Source organism: Trachurus japonicus, chromosome 23 (genome assembly GCF_045865225.1).
Source record: "Trachurus japonicus isolate A0001 chromosome 23, Traja_1.0".
NCBI classification, from domain to species: Eukaryota; Metazoa; Chordata; class Actinopteri; order Carangiformes; family Carangidae; genus Trachurus; species Trachurus japonicus.
Genome location: NC_140929.1, coordinates 4,346,581 through 4,358,207, shown reverse-complemented (window position 1 = coordinate 4,358,207; position 11,627 = coordinate 4,346,581). Strand labels below are relative to the sequence as shown.

The 11,627-nt window shown below is 42.5% G+C and overlaps 1 protein-coding gene across 1 annotated transcript; it reads left to right on the top strand.

Annotated features, from left to right (window-relative positions):
• On the top strand, positions 1-10,290 carry kcnj8 (potassium inwardly rectifying channel subfamily J member 8). Its single transcript, XM_085768630.1, has 6 exons — positions 1-453; positions 5,124-5,272; positions 6,189-6,349; positions 7,447-7,586; positions 8,768-8,984; positions 9,887-10,290. The coding sequence occupies exons 1-6, from the start codon at positions 107-109 to the stop codon at positions 10,160-10,162; spliced, it is 1,290 nt and encodes a 429-aa protein (XP_085624756.1). The 5' UTR covers positions 1-106; the 3' UTR covers positions 10,163-10,290.
• The last annotated feature ends 1,337 nt before the right edge of the window (positions 10,291-11,627 follow it).

Here is an 11,627-nt window from a genome sequence, read left to right as displayed (position 1 = left end):
GACCGTTTGGACATGTCGTGTCCGCGCGTAAAGACGCACTGAACACGGACTTTCTTTCCTTTTCTCCTTCTTCTTCTTCCTCCTCTTCTTCACCACCGACAGCGACATGTTGGCGCGGAAGAGCATCATCCCGGAGGAGTTCGGTCTACCGGGGCTCGCCTCCCGCGTGCCCCGCAAACCGGTGTTCCGCGACCGCGTGAACAAGGCGCGCTTCATCGCCAAGAACGGCGCGTGCAACCTGGCGCACAAGAACATCCGCGAGCAGGGTCGATTCCTGCAGGACGTGTTCACCACGCTCGTGGACCTGAAGTGGCGCTTCACGCTCGTCATCTTCACCACCACCTTCGTCAGCAGCTGGCTGCTCTTCGCCATGAGCTGGTGGCTCGTGGCCTTCGCGCACGGGGACCTGGACCCGGCGCAGATCAACGGGACCCACTGCGTCAACGAGGTCAAGTAAGAGACACAACTTATTATTCTTCTTTCTGTCTTTCTTTCTTTTTGTTTGTTTTTTACAGTTAAAATGACAAAAAAGAGCAGTCACTTTAATGTGTTTAATGTCATTGAACGTCTCTTCTCCATCCTCCTCTTCCTCAGTGGAGTTTAAAGATGGAGGAGAGAAAAAAATATTTTATTACGTCAGAAAGTTATGAAATTTTTGCGTTTATAGTTTCAGAGGAAATAAAGTGAAGTTTACAGGAGGGAGTGTTTGGGACCTCCCTCTCTGGGAGGAAGGACAAAGGGAGGGACTATGAAGGAAAGATAGATGGAGGGAGGGAACAGATTGGGTCAAAAAGGAAGGAAGAAGGAAGGACAAAGGGAAGGAAGGAAGGAAGGAAGGAAAGAAGGGAGGAAGGAAAAGGGAAGGAAGGAAAGAAAGATGGAGGGAGGGAACAGATTAGGTCAAGGAAGAAAGCAGGGGGAGGGGGAAGGAAGGAAGGAAGGAAGGGGAGAAGAATTGTGGAAAGAAGGAAGGGAGAAAGGAAGGAAAGAAGGAAGGATGGAGGGAGGGAACAGATTGGGTCAAAAAGGAAGGAAGAAGTAAGGACAAAGGGAAGGAAGGAAGGAAGGAAGGAAGGAAGGAAGGAAGGAAGGAAGGAAGGAAGTAAAAGAGCAGCTCAGGTTGATGAAGTCATTTTAATGTGTTTAACGTCATTGAACGTCTCTCTTCCTCCTCTTCCTCAGTGGAGTTTAAAGATGGAGGGAAAAAAAACTTTTATTACGTCAGAAAGTTATGAAACTTTTGCGTTTATAGTTTCAGAGGAAATAAAGTGAAGTTTACAGGAGGGAGTGTTTGGGACCTCCCTCTCTGGAAGGAAGGACAAAGGGAGGGACTATGAAGGAAAGATAGATGGAGGGAGGGAACAGATTGGGTCAAAAAGGAAGGAAGAAGTAAGCATAAAGGGAAAGAAGGAAGGAAGGAAGGAAAAGGGAAGGAAGGAAAGAAAGATGGAGGGAGGGAACAGATTAGGTCAAGGAAGAAAGCAGGGGGAGGGGGAAGGAAGGAAGGAAGGGGAGAAGAATTGTGGAAAGAAGGAAGGATGGAGGGAGGGAACAGATTGGGTCAAAAAGGAAGGAAGAAGTAAGGACAAAGGGAAGGAAGGAAGGAAGGAAGGAAGGAAGGAAAAGAGCAGCTCAGGTTGATGAAGTCACTTTAATGTGTTTAATGTCATTGAACGTCTCTTCTCCATCTTCCTCTTCCTCAGTGGAGTTTGAAGATGGAGGAGGAAGAAGGAGAGAGGGAAAAAAAAACTTTTATTACGTCAGAAAGTTATGAAACTTTAGCGTTTATAGTTTCAGAGGAAATAAAGTGAAGTTTACAGGAGGGAGTGTTTGGGACCTCCCTCTCTGCCCCACACTCCCCCCACTCCCACCTCCTTCCTCCCACTGCGTCACCAACGTCAAATAAGAGACGTCAAGGAAGGAAGGACAAAAGGGAGGGAAGAAGGAAGGGAATATGAAGGAAAGATAGAGGGAGGGAGGGAACAGATTGGGTCAAAAAGGAAGGAAGAAGTAAGCATAAAGGGAAGGAAGGAAGGAAGGAAGGAAGGAAGGAAGGAAGGAAGGAAGGAAGGAAGGAAGGAAGGAAGGAAGGAAGGAAGGAAGGGAGGAAGGAAAAGGGAAGGGAAGGGAAAAGGGAAGGAAGGAAAGAAAGGTGGAGGGAGGGAACAGATTAGGTCAAGGAAGAAAGCAGGGGGAGGGGGAAGGAAGGAAGGAAGGGGAGAAGAATTGTGGAAAGAAGGAAGGGAGAAAGGAAGGATGGAGGGAGGGAACAGATTGGGTCAAAAAGGAAGGAAGAAGTAAGGACAAAGGGAAGGAAGGAAGGAAGGAAGGAAGGAAGGAAGGAAGGAAGGAAGGAAGGAAGGAAGGAAAAGGGAAGGGAAAAAGGAAGGAAGGAAAAGAGCAGCTCAGGTTGATGAAGTCACTTTAATGTGTTTAATGTCATTGAACGTCTCTCCATCTTCCTCCTCTTCCTCAGTGGAGTTTAAAGATGGAGGAGGAAAAAAACTTTTATTACGTCAGAAAGTTATGAAACTTTTGTGTTAATAGTTTCAGAGGAAATAAAGTGAAGTTTACAGGAGGGAGTGTTTGGGACCTCCCTCTCTGCCCCCCGGGACCCACTGCGTCACCGACGTCAAGGAAGGAAGGAGGGAAGAAGGAAGGGAATATGAAGGAAAGATGGATGGAGGGAGGGAACAGATTGGGTCAAAAAGGAAGGAAGAAGTAAGGACAAAGGGAAGGAAGGAAAGAAAGATGGAGGGAGGGAACAGATTACAGTATAGGTCAAGGAAGAAAGCAAAAGGATGGACGATGGGAAAGAAGGAAGGAAGGAAGGGGAGAAGAATTGTGGAAAGAAGGAAGGGAGGAAAGAAGAAAGGATGGAGGGAGGGAACAGATTGGGTCAAAAAGGAAGAAGTAAGGACGAAGGGAAAAAGGAAGGAAAGAAAGATGGAGGGAGGGAACAGATTGCTTCTCTCTCTGCTGCCGGTGACTCTCACATGAACTCAGATAAAGTCACATTTCACATCGCTGTCTTGACTTTTTCCAGCTTGTCAGATGAAGTTTTTACTTTGAAACTTGTAAAAAATGTAAAACATTTAAAGTTTCAATCCGTAGTTTTTCTGTCGGCAGCAGAAAAGTCAAAACAATCTCCTTTGTTTTCGATGTCAAAGGTCACGATGAGGTCAAGAAAAGACCTGAAGCAAAGATAAAGATTCTCTGTTTTACCTGAAGGAGAAATTTCAAGGACATGTTTTCTTTTCTTTTTTCTTTTTGAACAAACTTTATTTATAAAACTGGGACGATGAACGAAGTTCCTTTTTTCCAAACCACAGAAACAAAACAAAACAAACAGATCTCCGTGACGACTGACGATCTTTATTGATGGATTTTTCCATCAGTTCTGTATCCAGCATCAAACAGCTGCTCTGTTGTGTGTGTTTTTGTTTTTTTTGTATGTTTCACGTGGCTCCACCCCCCACACACACACACACACATCAAACAAGGCATTATGGGATGGTGTTTGTCCTTTATTTTCATAAAGGGAGGTCCAGTGTTTCCTGTCGTAAAAGGAGATAAGACAGGAAACAGTGGAGCTCCTGTTTCTTTCTTTTTTCTTTTTTTTTAATCTTTCTTAGATACATCCTGATATTTCGAATTAAAAACGTGGTTGGTAACCCTTTAATTTTTACAGGATGTCAATAAATAACAGTCAGTTACATAGTAATGTCTAGAAATAAAGCCAAGAAATAACGATTGATTACAAGAAGACTCGGTGGAGAAAAATTCTGACCTTTCCCAAAGAATTCAAAGCATGAAAAGCATCTGTAGTCTTTTGCCTTTATGAAAAACATGACAATACTATGAAACTGACTGTTATTTCTTGGCTATTTCTTGACATTATCACATAATTAACGGCCTATAAATTAAACGGTGACCAAAAAGTCTTAAAAATGTCGAAGATGAGAAAAATATTTATGGGGGAAAAAAAGTCAGAAAGTTTAAATCCAGATTTTATTTCTCCTCTCAGATTGATCCTCTCTGGGCAACACTTTATAATAAATACACACTATTAAACATTAGTTAAGCATTAATAAATACTGAATTCTTCATTTTTAATGCATGAATACTCATTAGTATGTAGTTTATAAATACAGTTAGTGCTTATCAATGATGAGTAAAACATGTTTAACTGTGTTTATAAACCGCATACTAATGACTATTCATGTGTTCAGAATTTAATGTTTAATAGTGTGTCTATTATTATATTATTTATTATAAAGTGTTACCAGAACCAGATGTTTGTATCCAGTGACGACAGAGAAGCTTCAGTGGATTTTAGTTTTCTGTTCGACTGAAACAGCTGTCGGAGCAAAAACAAACAGACTGAGGCTGAAAAAACAGATTCAAACTGAACATGAGGAGAATTTAAAGCTGCAGGACCAGATTTTTTTATTTTCTGTGTGTCTGAGTGTGTGTGTGAAACGTTAAAGGGATAGTTCACCCAAAATTGAAATTGCACTCATTATCTACTCACCCTCATGTGGACTAAGGGCTGGGAGAAGTTTCAGAGTCCTCCGTGGCTTCTCTGAGTTACAGGGGGTCTCGGCGTAGCAGTGCATGTCCATATAACGGTTGCAAATGGATACCAACTGTCTTCGTAACAAAAAGACACACCAAAAAACATCCAAATACCTCCATGCTGCTCGTATGTAATGTCCGTCTTGTATTGAAGCCCCGAAATCCGAAATGCGAATTTGGACGGACCAGGAAGAGGAGCTTCGAGAAGCTTCCGCTACAAAACAAGCTTGAAATATAGGCTTATTAAATTTTTTTCGGAACAATTTCGCATTTCGGGGCTTCAATACAAGACGGACATTACATTCGAGCAGCATGGAGGTATTTGGATGTTTTTTGGTGTGTCTTTTTGTTACGAAGACAGTTGGTATCCATTTGCAACCGTTATATGGACATGCACTGCTACGCCGAGACCCCCTGTAACTCAGAGAAGCCACGGAGGACTCTGAAACTTCTCCCAGCCCTTAGTCGACAGTAGATAATGAGTGAAATTTGAATTTTGGGTGAACTATCCCTTTAACCTGCTGTCTGTCTGGTTGGTCTTGCAGGTCGTTCACCTCGGCGTTCCTCTTCTCCATCGAGGTGCAGGTGACCATCGGCTTCGGCGGCCGGATGATAACGGAGCAGTGTCCGACCGCCATCACCGTCCTCATCCTGCAGAACATTGTGGGTCTGATCATCAACGCCGTCATGTTGGGTACGACACACACACACACACACACACACACACACACACACACACACACACAGAAACACTGATGTGTGGTGGCCTGGGAAAACCCTTCACATGATGGGATTTTGACATTTTCATTTTTTGATATTTCCATAAACTAGAAGTTTTCAGCCATTCAAAACTGTTTGATTAACTGAGATAGCCTTTTCAGATCAAAAGTTATGGACATTTTAATCTATTATGACCAAAAAACTGAAAAGTGACAAAAATGGCTTTAACTTAACCCTCTAAAGACGAGTGTTTTACAAAACATTAAACAGCTTCAGAACCGTTTATGATAGAGATGAACTGTAAACTGTATCTGAATCGTGTGATTTTCTGCTTTCCGAGGGTCCTATGACAAGAAGGGACCGTATAGGGTGCGTGTAATCACGTGGTATGGGAACAGACGCTAACCTAGCGTAGCATCGATGCTAATCCGAACGTAGCATCGGCGCTAAACCGAGCTCATCATCGGCACTTGCACATGTTTTACAAAACATCAACAACATATTATGACTTCTGAACCGTTTATGATCAAGATCAGCTGTAAAAAAGCATCTGAATCGCGGGATTTTCTGCTTTCCGAGGGTCCTTGAATGTTACCTCTACAACAACAACGGACGTCCTCTCCTCTAGCGCTGCTGCTGTGTCTCAGCTGAAAATGAAACGCTTTACTCGTCACAAAAACGTAAAAATAAGTACTTTCCGTTTTGTTTTCTTAAAATATTTATTCACCACGATGTAGTAGGGAGTTCAAAGTACCAGAATCACACAAAATATCAAAATCGTTGAAATAGTACTTTTCCACCTAGCTATTTTGGCTATTTGCCACAATCGAACGTCAGCGACTTCCAACAGGTTTTCCCAGGCCGCTTCATCTTCTTCCTCTCCTCCTCAGGTTGTATCTTCATGAAGACGGCTCAGTCCAACCGGCGAGCGGAGACGTTGATCTTCAGCCGCCACGCCGTCATCGCCGTTAGAAACAACCGGCTGTGCTTCATGATCCGTATCGGAGATCTGAGGAAGAGCATGATCATTGGAGCCACCGTCAGGTTACAGGTGTTCTCACTACGTCCTCGCTCTTTGTTCACTTCCTGTTTGGGGATAAGCACAAAAAGTTTATCTTCTTTTCACATGATAATTTCTATTCAGTAGCTTTTAGCTTTTAGATTACACTGTTATAATCTGGCATATTTACTATTGTACATTAATATGCACTGTCCCTATTCAAATAAAGGTATTATTATTATTAGATTAACCTACATATTCCACTTTAATGACCCCTAGACATTTTTGTCCACCTCTCACACTTTCCCAACCCCCCACGGTCAGATGAAAGGTCACTGGGGGTTGATTTTTGGCAAGGAGGTTTATCTTTGGGTAAACTCTGGATGTCCCGAGTTTCAGAATGAAAGTCCATATTTTGGACTCGTAATGCATTTTTACAACATCCATGCCCCTTTGATTGGACAAAAATATCCACCTCCGCCTATAGCTATATGGGTTTTTTAATGTATTTTAAAGGTAAAAATTTTAACTAACAGATATCACCATTAAACTTCCCAAGTTTATCACTCACATTAAGACAAATATTTCTTGTATTACAAGTTTTGTCAAATTTTATGTTTAAATGTGTAAATGGGACAATATCTAATGAAATATGCGCTAATTTGCATACATTTCCAGAACAGAAATCTGAACAATTTTCTTTGTTCAGATTTCTAAATTCTTGTTTTATTTTGTTGACGTATTAGAGTCAGAACTTTTCACAGAGGAGGATTTTGGACATCTCTTTTCATCACTCTGTAAATACTGTCACCAGCCCTAAAAAAAAAAAAAAAAAAAAATCAAATTTCGCTTTTTTTGTTTTGTTTTTTTGGAATAGAATGTTGTATGAATGAGATATCAACAATCCCCTCTGTAAAAAAAACCTTCAGAATATAGACAGGAATAAAAAAACATTTTAAAAATAAAAACATAGTATGAGAAATCATGTGTTTTTGCAGCTAAAACAACTGGCCAGGAAGGGGTTAAAACATTGAGGGAGCATCTGAAGCTATTTCTGCTTTTCAAAATAAGAGCGTGCAGATCTCTAAATGAATAAATCAAAAAACAAACTAATTGGTAAAGAAATGAAACTCTGTGTTGTGGTGCAGGTGGTGAGGAAGACGACCACACCCGAGGGCGAGGTCATTCCCATCCATCAGATCGACGTGCAGACGGAGAGCGCCGTGGCGAGCAACAACCTGTTCCTGCTCGCGCCGCTCATCATCTGTCACATCATCGACAAGAACAGGTGCAAACACACACACACACATTAGGCACACATCTGGATGTTTTCACTGGGAAATAAAGAAAAGTTTTGACTCTTCATGTTTTTAAAACTCAAAAGAAAAGAAAATGATTCCTGTTTGAACTCATCAGAGCTGAAAGTGAAAAGTAAATGTGAATCTGTGGCTCCACCTGCTGGACAAACACAAACAGCAGCAGCAAGAACTGATTTAGTGGAAATGTTTTTCCATCTTTCTTTTTTATTCTCCAACATGAAAACAAAAATAATCTGGATCTGAATACGACAAAGAAAGAGAGAGAAAAAAATCAAACTTGTAGTTCAAGGTTGCAAAAAAGAAAAGTACATTTAATAAACGTGAGAAAATAAAAAGTATCACCTGTGGCTGAATGAGCAAAGGAAAAAAAGTATTGAACTAAATAAAACCAACACAATTTAAATCAGTTGATATTTAAAGTAATCTAATTTATTCTGTTTTAATATTTTAAATATTCAAGTATATTCAAGATGTTTTTATTGTTTATTTTCGTTACCTTTAATTGTCGGTGCAAGCTATTTTTAGAACGGCGGAGCAGAGCCGTGAGCTGCTCAGAGCTACGCTACGGAGGCTCATTATGGGATTTCTTGGTTTCCCTCATCAAACTCATCAAATACACAATCCAACAACTCCAAAACGCTCTGGTGGACAAGTTGTGACCTGCACATTCACCACGCTATGAGATAATAACACATCGTTACCACACAGAGTTGTTTTAGAGGGAAATGCAGAGACTGTTGATGAAAAACTGTCCCTGAAGGCAACGCGCATCAGCAGTTTTGCATGAATTTCCCTCTAAAACAACTCTGTCTGGTAACGTTGTGTTATTATTTCATAGCGTGGTGAATGTGCAGGTCACAACTTGTCCACCAGAGCGTTGTGGAGTTGTTGGATTGTGTATTTGATGAGTTTGATGAGGGAAACCAAGAAATCCCATGAGCCTCCGTAGCGTAGCTCTGAGCAGCTCACGGCTCTGCTCCGCCGTTCTAAAAACAGATTGCACCGACAATTAAAGGTAACAAACCTACTGCTACAGTATGACTATAGGGATTATGGCAATGGGCCAATTTGCCAAAATGTTGAACTATCCCTTTAACCTGCACTTAAATGTAAATTTGCTGGTTTGAACCACGTGGCTCCGCCCCCTCAGCCCGCTCTACGACCTGTCGGCCATGGAGCTGCAGTGCAGCGACCTGGAGGTCATCGTCATCCTGGAGGGCGTCGTGGAGACGACCGGCATCACCACGCAGGCCCGCACCTCCTACGTCTCCGAGGAGATCCAGTGGGGCCACCGCTTCGTTCCCATAGTGACGGAGGAGGAGGGCGTGTACTCGGTGGACTACTCCAAGTTCGGCAACACAGTGAAGGTAGAAGTTAAACAGCAGGAACCGATGCGTCTGCAGACCCGGAGACCTGCACAGTCAGACCCTATGGTTTTTTGCTACAGCGCCACCTGTTTTGTATAATATAATGTTAAAGTAAAGTAATAGATAATGTAGATAAAATAAAGTAAAAGATAATGTATACGAAATATGGGCAATAAGAATGGCAGTAGGAACGTGAGTATCGAACGTGAATCACATTGTTCATAAAAGTTTTTGTCGAAAATGTATCTGACAACCACCATTTTACCATAATACATAATACATACATAATACATTTACTACGAGTCTTATATGTACGTCAAATACAGTAATATATATAATATTGATCTTTTTGGAATTTGAGTTAATGAAACGAGATACTTTTAATACTGTGTGCTTAAATTAAACAGAAATAAAATTATAGGCTATGCGTGTGAGCCAACGTGTTCATAAAATATGAAATGTCATACTTTTGTGGAAACATTGGAACATTTTCATTGGTACATTTTCGACAAAAACTTTTATGACATCAATACTCACGTTCCTACTGCCATTCATATTGTCCATATTTCGTATCTACCTATCCATTAGCATACAAAACCAATAGTAGCCCCATGCAATAGAACATTTAAAAGCATTTTATTTCATTATAGGCTATTAAAAAAAGTTTTAAAGTGTTACAAGCTTCACAAACAATTAGATCTTGGCATTTTATTTGGATTTTGCCCTGTCAAAAAACCATAGTGCGGGTCCAGACTGTGCAGTTGCAATTGTACAGTCAACCACTAGGTGGCGTTAAGGGGTCTGACTGTGCAGGTCTCCGGGTCTGCAGCCATATACTATTGGATCAGCTTCTTGTTGTTGTTCTGGTAATCTAACCGTGGCGTGTTGTTGTTTTGTTCCAGGTGACGACGCCGCTGTGCAGCGCCCGGGAGCTGGACGAGAAGCCGTCCATCTTAATTCAGACTCTGCAGAAGAGCGAACTGTCGCACCAGAACTCGCTGAGGAAGCGTAACTCCATGAGACGCAACAACTCCATGCGTAAAGGCGCCGGCGGTGGTGGTGGCGGCGCCGGCGGCAGCAGCGGCAGCCTGCGGCGCAACAACTCGGGCCTGGTGGCGCCCAAAGTCCAGTTCTTCACGCCGGGCGACGGGAGCCAGAGCCTGAACGCCGTCACCTGACATGAGGCCGCGCTGCTCCTCCCGCCGGGCGCCGCGCTGCTCCTGCTGCTGGGGCGGCGGCTGCTGCTGCTGCTGCTGGGCGCCGGGGCTTCTCCTGCGCTCGCGGGACTCGTTCTGTTTCTGTTTCCGGTTCTAGATCGTCATGGTTACTGCTGATAGACCAGAGCGGCATTTTTGTGCAAATGAGAATGACTGATGCATCCTGGGTAATTTAGGGGCAGCACCAAGGGGGCAGTTGTGGGTCTGAGAAGTGAAGCTCACTTCGTTCACTGCGTTCAAAAAACTGCAATCCCCTCTTCTTCCTCTAGGGGCTGGTGTCAGAAAGCAGCATTCTCCATAGACCCCCATGTTAAAATCGCCGACTTAACATCCTCAGTAAACATGTTAAAAGCCTGGTGTCAGAACATTTTTTCGTCTCAATCGATAGTTTCTACCCCCGCACACACTCTGAGGGGGGTGAATTTTTTTTTAACTCTACCGTTTTACTGTTATTAGGTTAAAACTCTGGCCAATTAGGGCGCGGAAACGTTGAGTGACAGGTCCGAGCAGCTCCGTGGACAGCTGCTTCGAGGCCAGTGGGCGGGTTCTCGGCCGACCAATCCAACATGGCGCCATGTTTGAGTCACAAAAACGACTCCCCAAAACCAATGGGTGACGTCACGGACGCTACGTCCATTCTTTTTACAGTCTATGGGCAGCACCCGGCATTTTTACATTGCACTCAGTGGCTTTTTGTGTTTTGATGGAGCGTAGACTAACTAACAATCAATTTGAATGTTTTATTTTTTGTTTCTTTTGTAGCACTATATGTCCCATAATTATTTTGACACCCTCTTTGAAACCCACCGTTCACGCTATCTTGAAAAATTACAATTAATTAATCTAGCGGTATGCTCATTTAGCCTCCCACAATGATCAATGACTCCACACAGTGGCCAGAAATGTCTGACCCAGACATCTACACGTATTTGGTCGAGTCACCGGGTAGGTTTTGGCTAAGTGTTGTCTGTAAATAGCCTGTTAATAGACAACTTTTTGTTAGTTAGTTTGTCAGGCCAGTTAGGCTGAACTTTTCAATGGAGGGATGCCGGGCGCTGCCCCTAAATTACCCAGGATGCATCAGTCATTCTCATTTGCATAAAAAAGCCGCTCTGGTCTATGTCACTCACCGCAGAGCTTCATCACCGACGTGTCTCCTCACACACTCAAGAGTGGACGATGTGATGATGGACGATTTCCTCTTTAATTATAAATTTTAAAAATAATCCGAAAATAAAAATATTTTTGTTAAACTTTTATTTTGAAAAGCAGAAATAAACAGATGACAGGAGATATGATAAACAATAATCCAGCTGTTCTGACATCTGGAACAACACAAACATCATTCAGTTGTGTACTTAACTTTTTTCCAGACCACTTCCACCAGAGCTGCAAAATACTGTTACAAAAATCATCAGGTGACTCA

Bases quoted from the DNA above. Each gene is read 5' to 3' on its own strand.
- kcnj8 (XM_085768630.1), top strand. From the start codon at position 107: ATGTTGGCGCGGAAGAGCATCATCCCGGAGGAGTTCGGTCTACCGGGG. The intron at 5,273-6,188 runs GTACGACACACA...TCTCCTCCTCAG, and splicing joins CATCAACGCCGTCATGTTGG to GTTGTATCTTCATGAAGACG. The intron at 6,350-7,446 runs GTGTTCTCACTA...GTTGTGGTGCAG, and splicing joins GAGCCACCGTCAGGTTACAG to GTGGTGAGGAAGACGACCAC.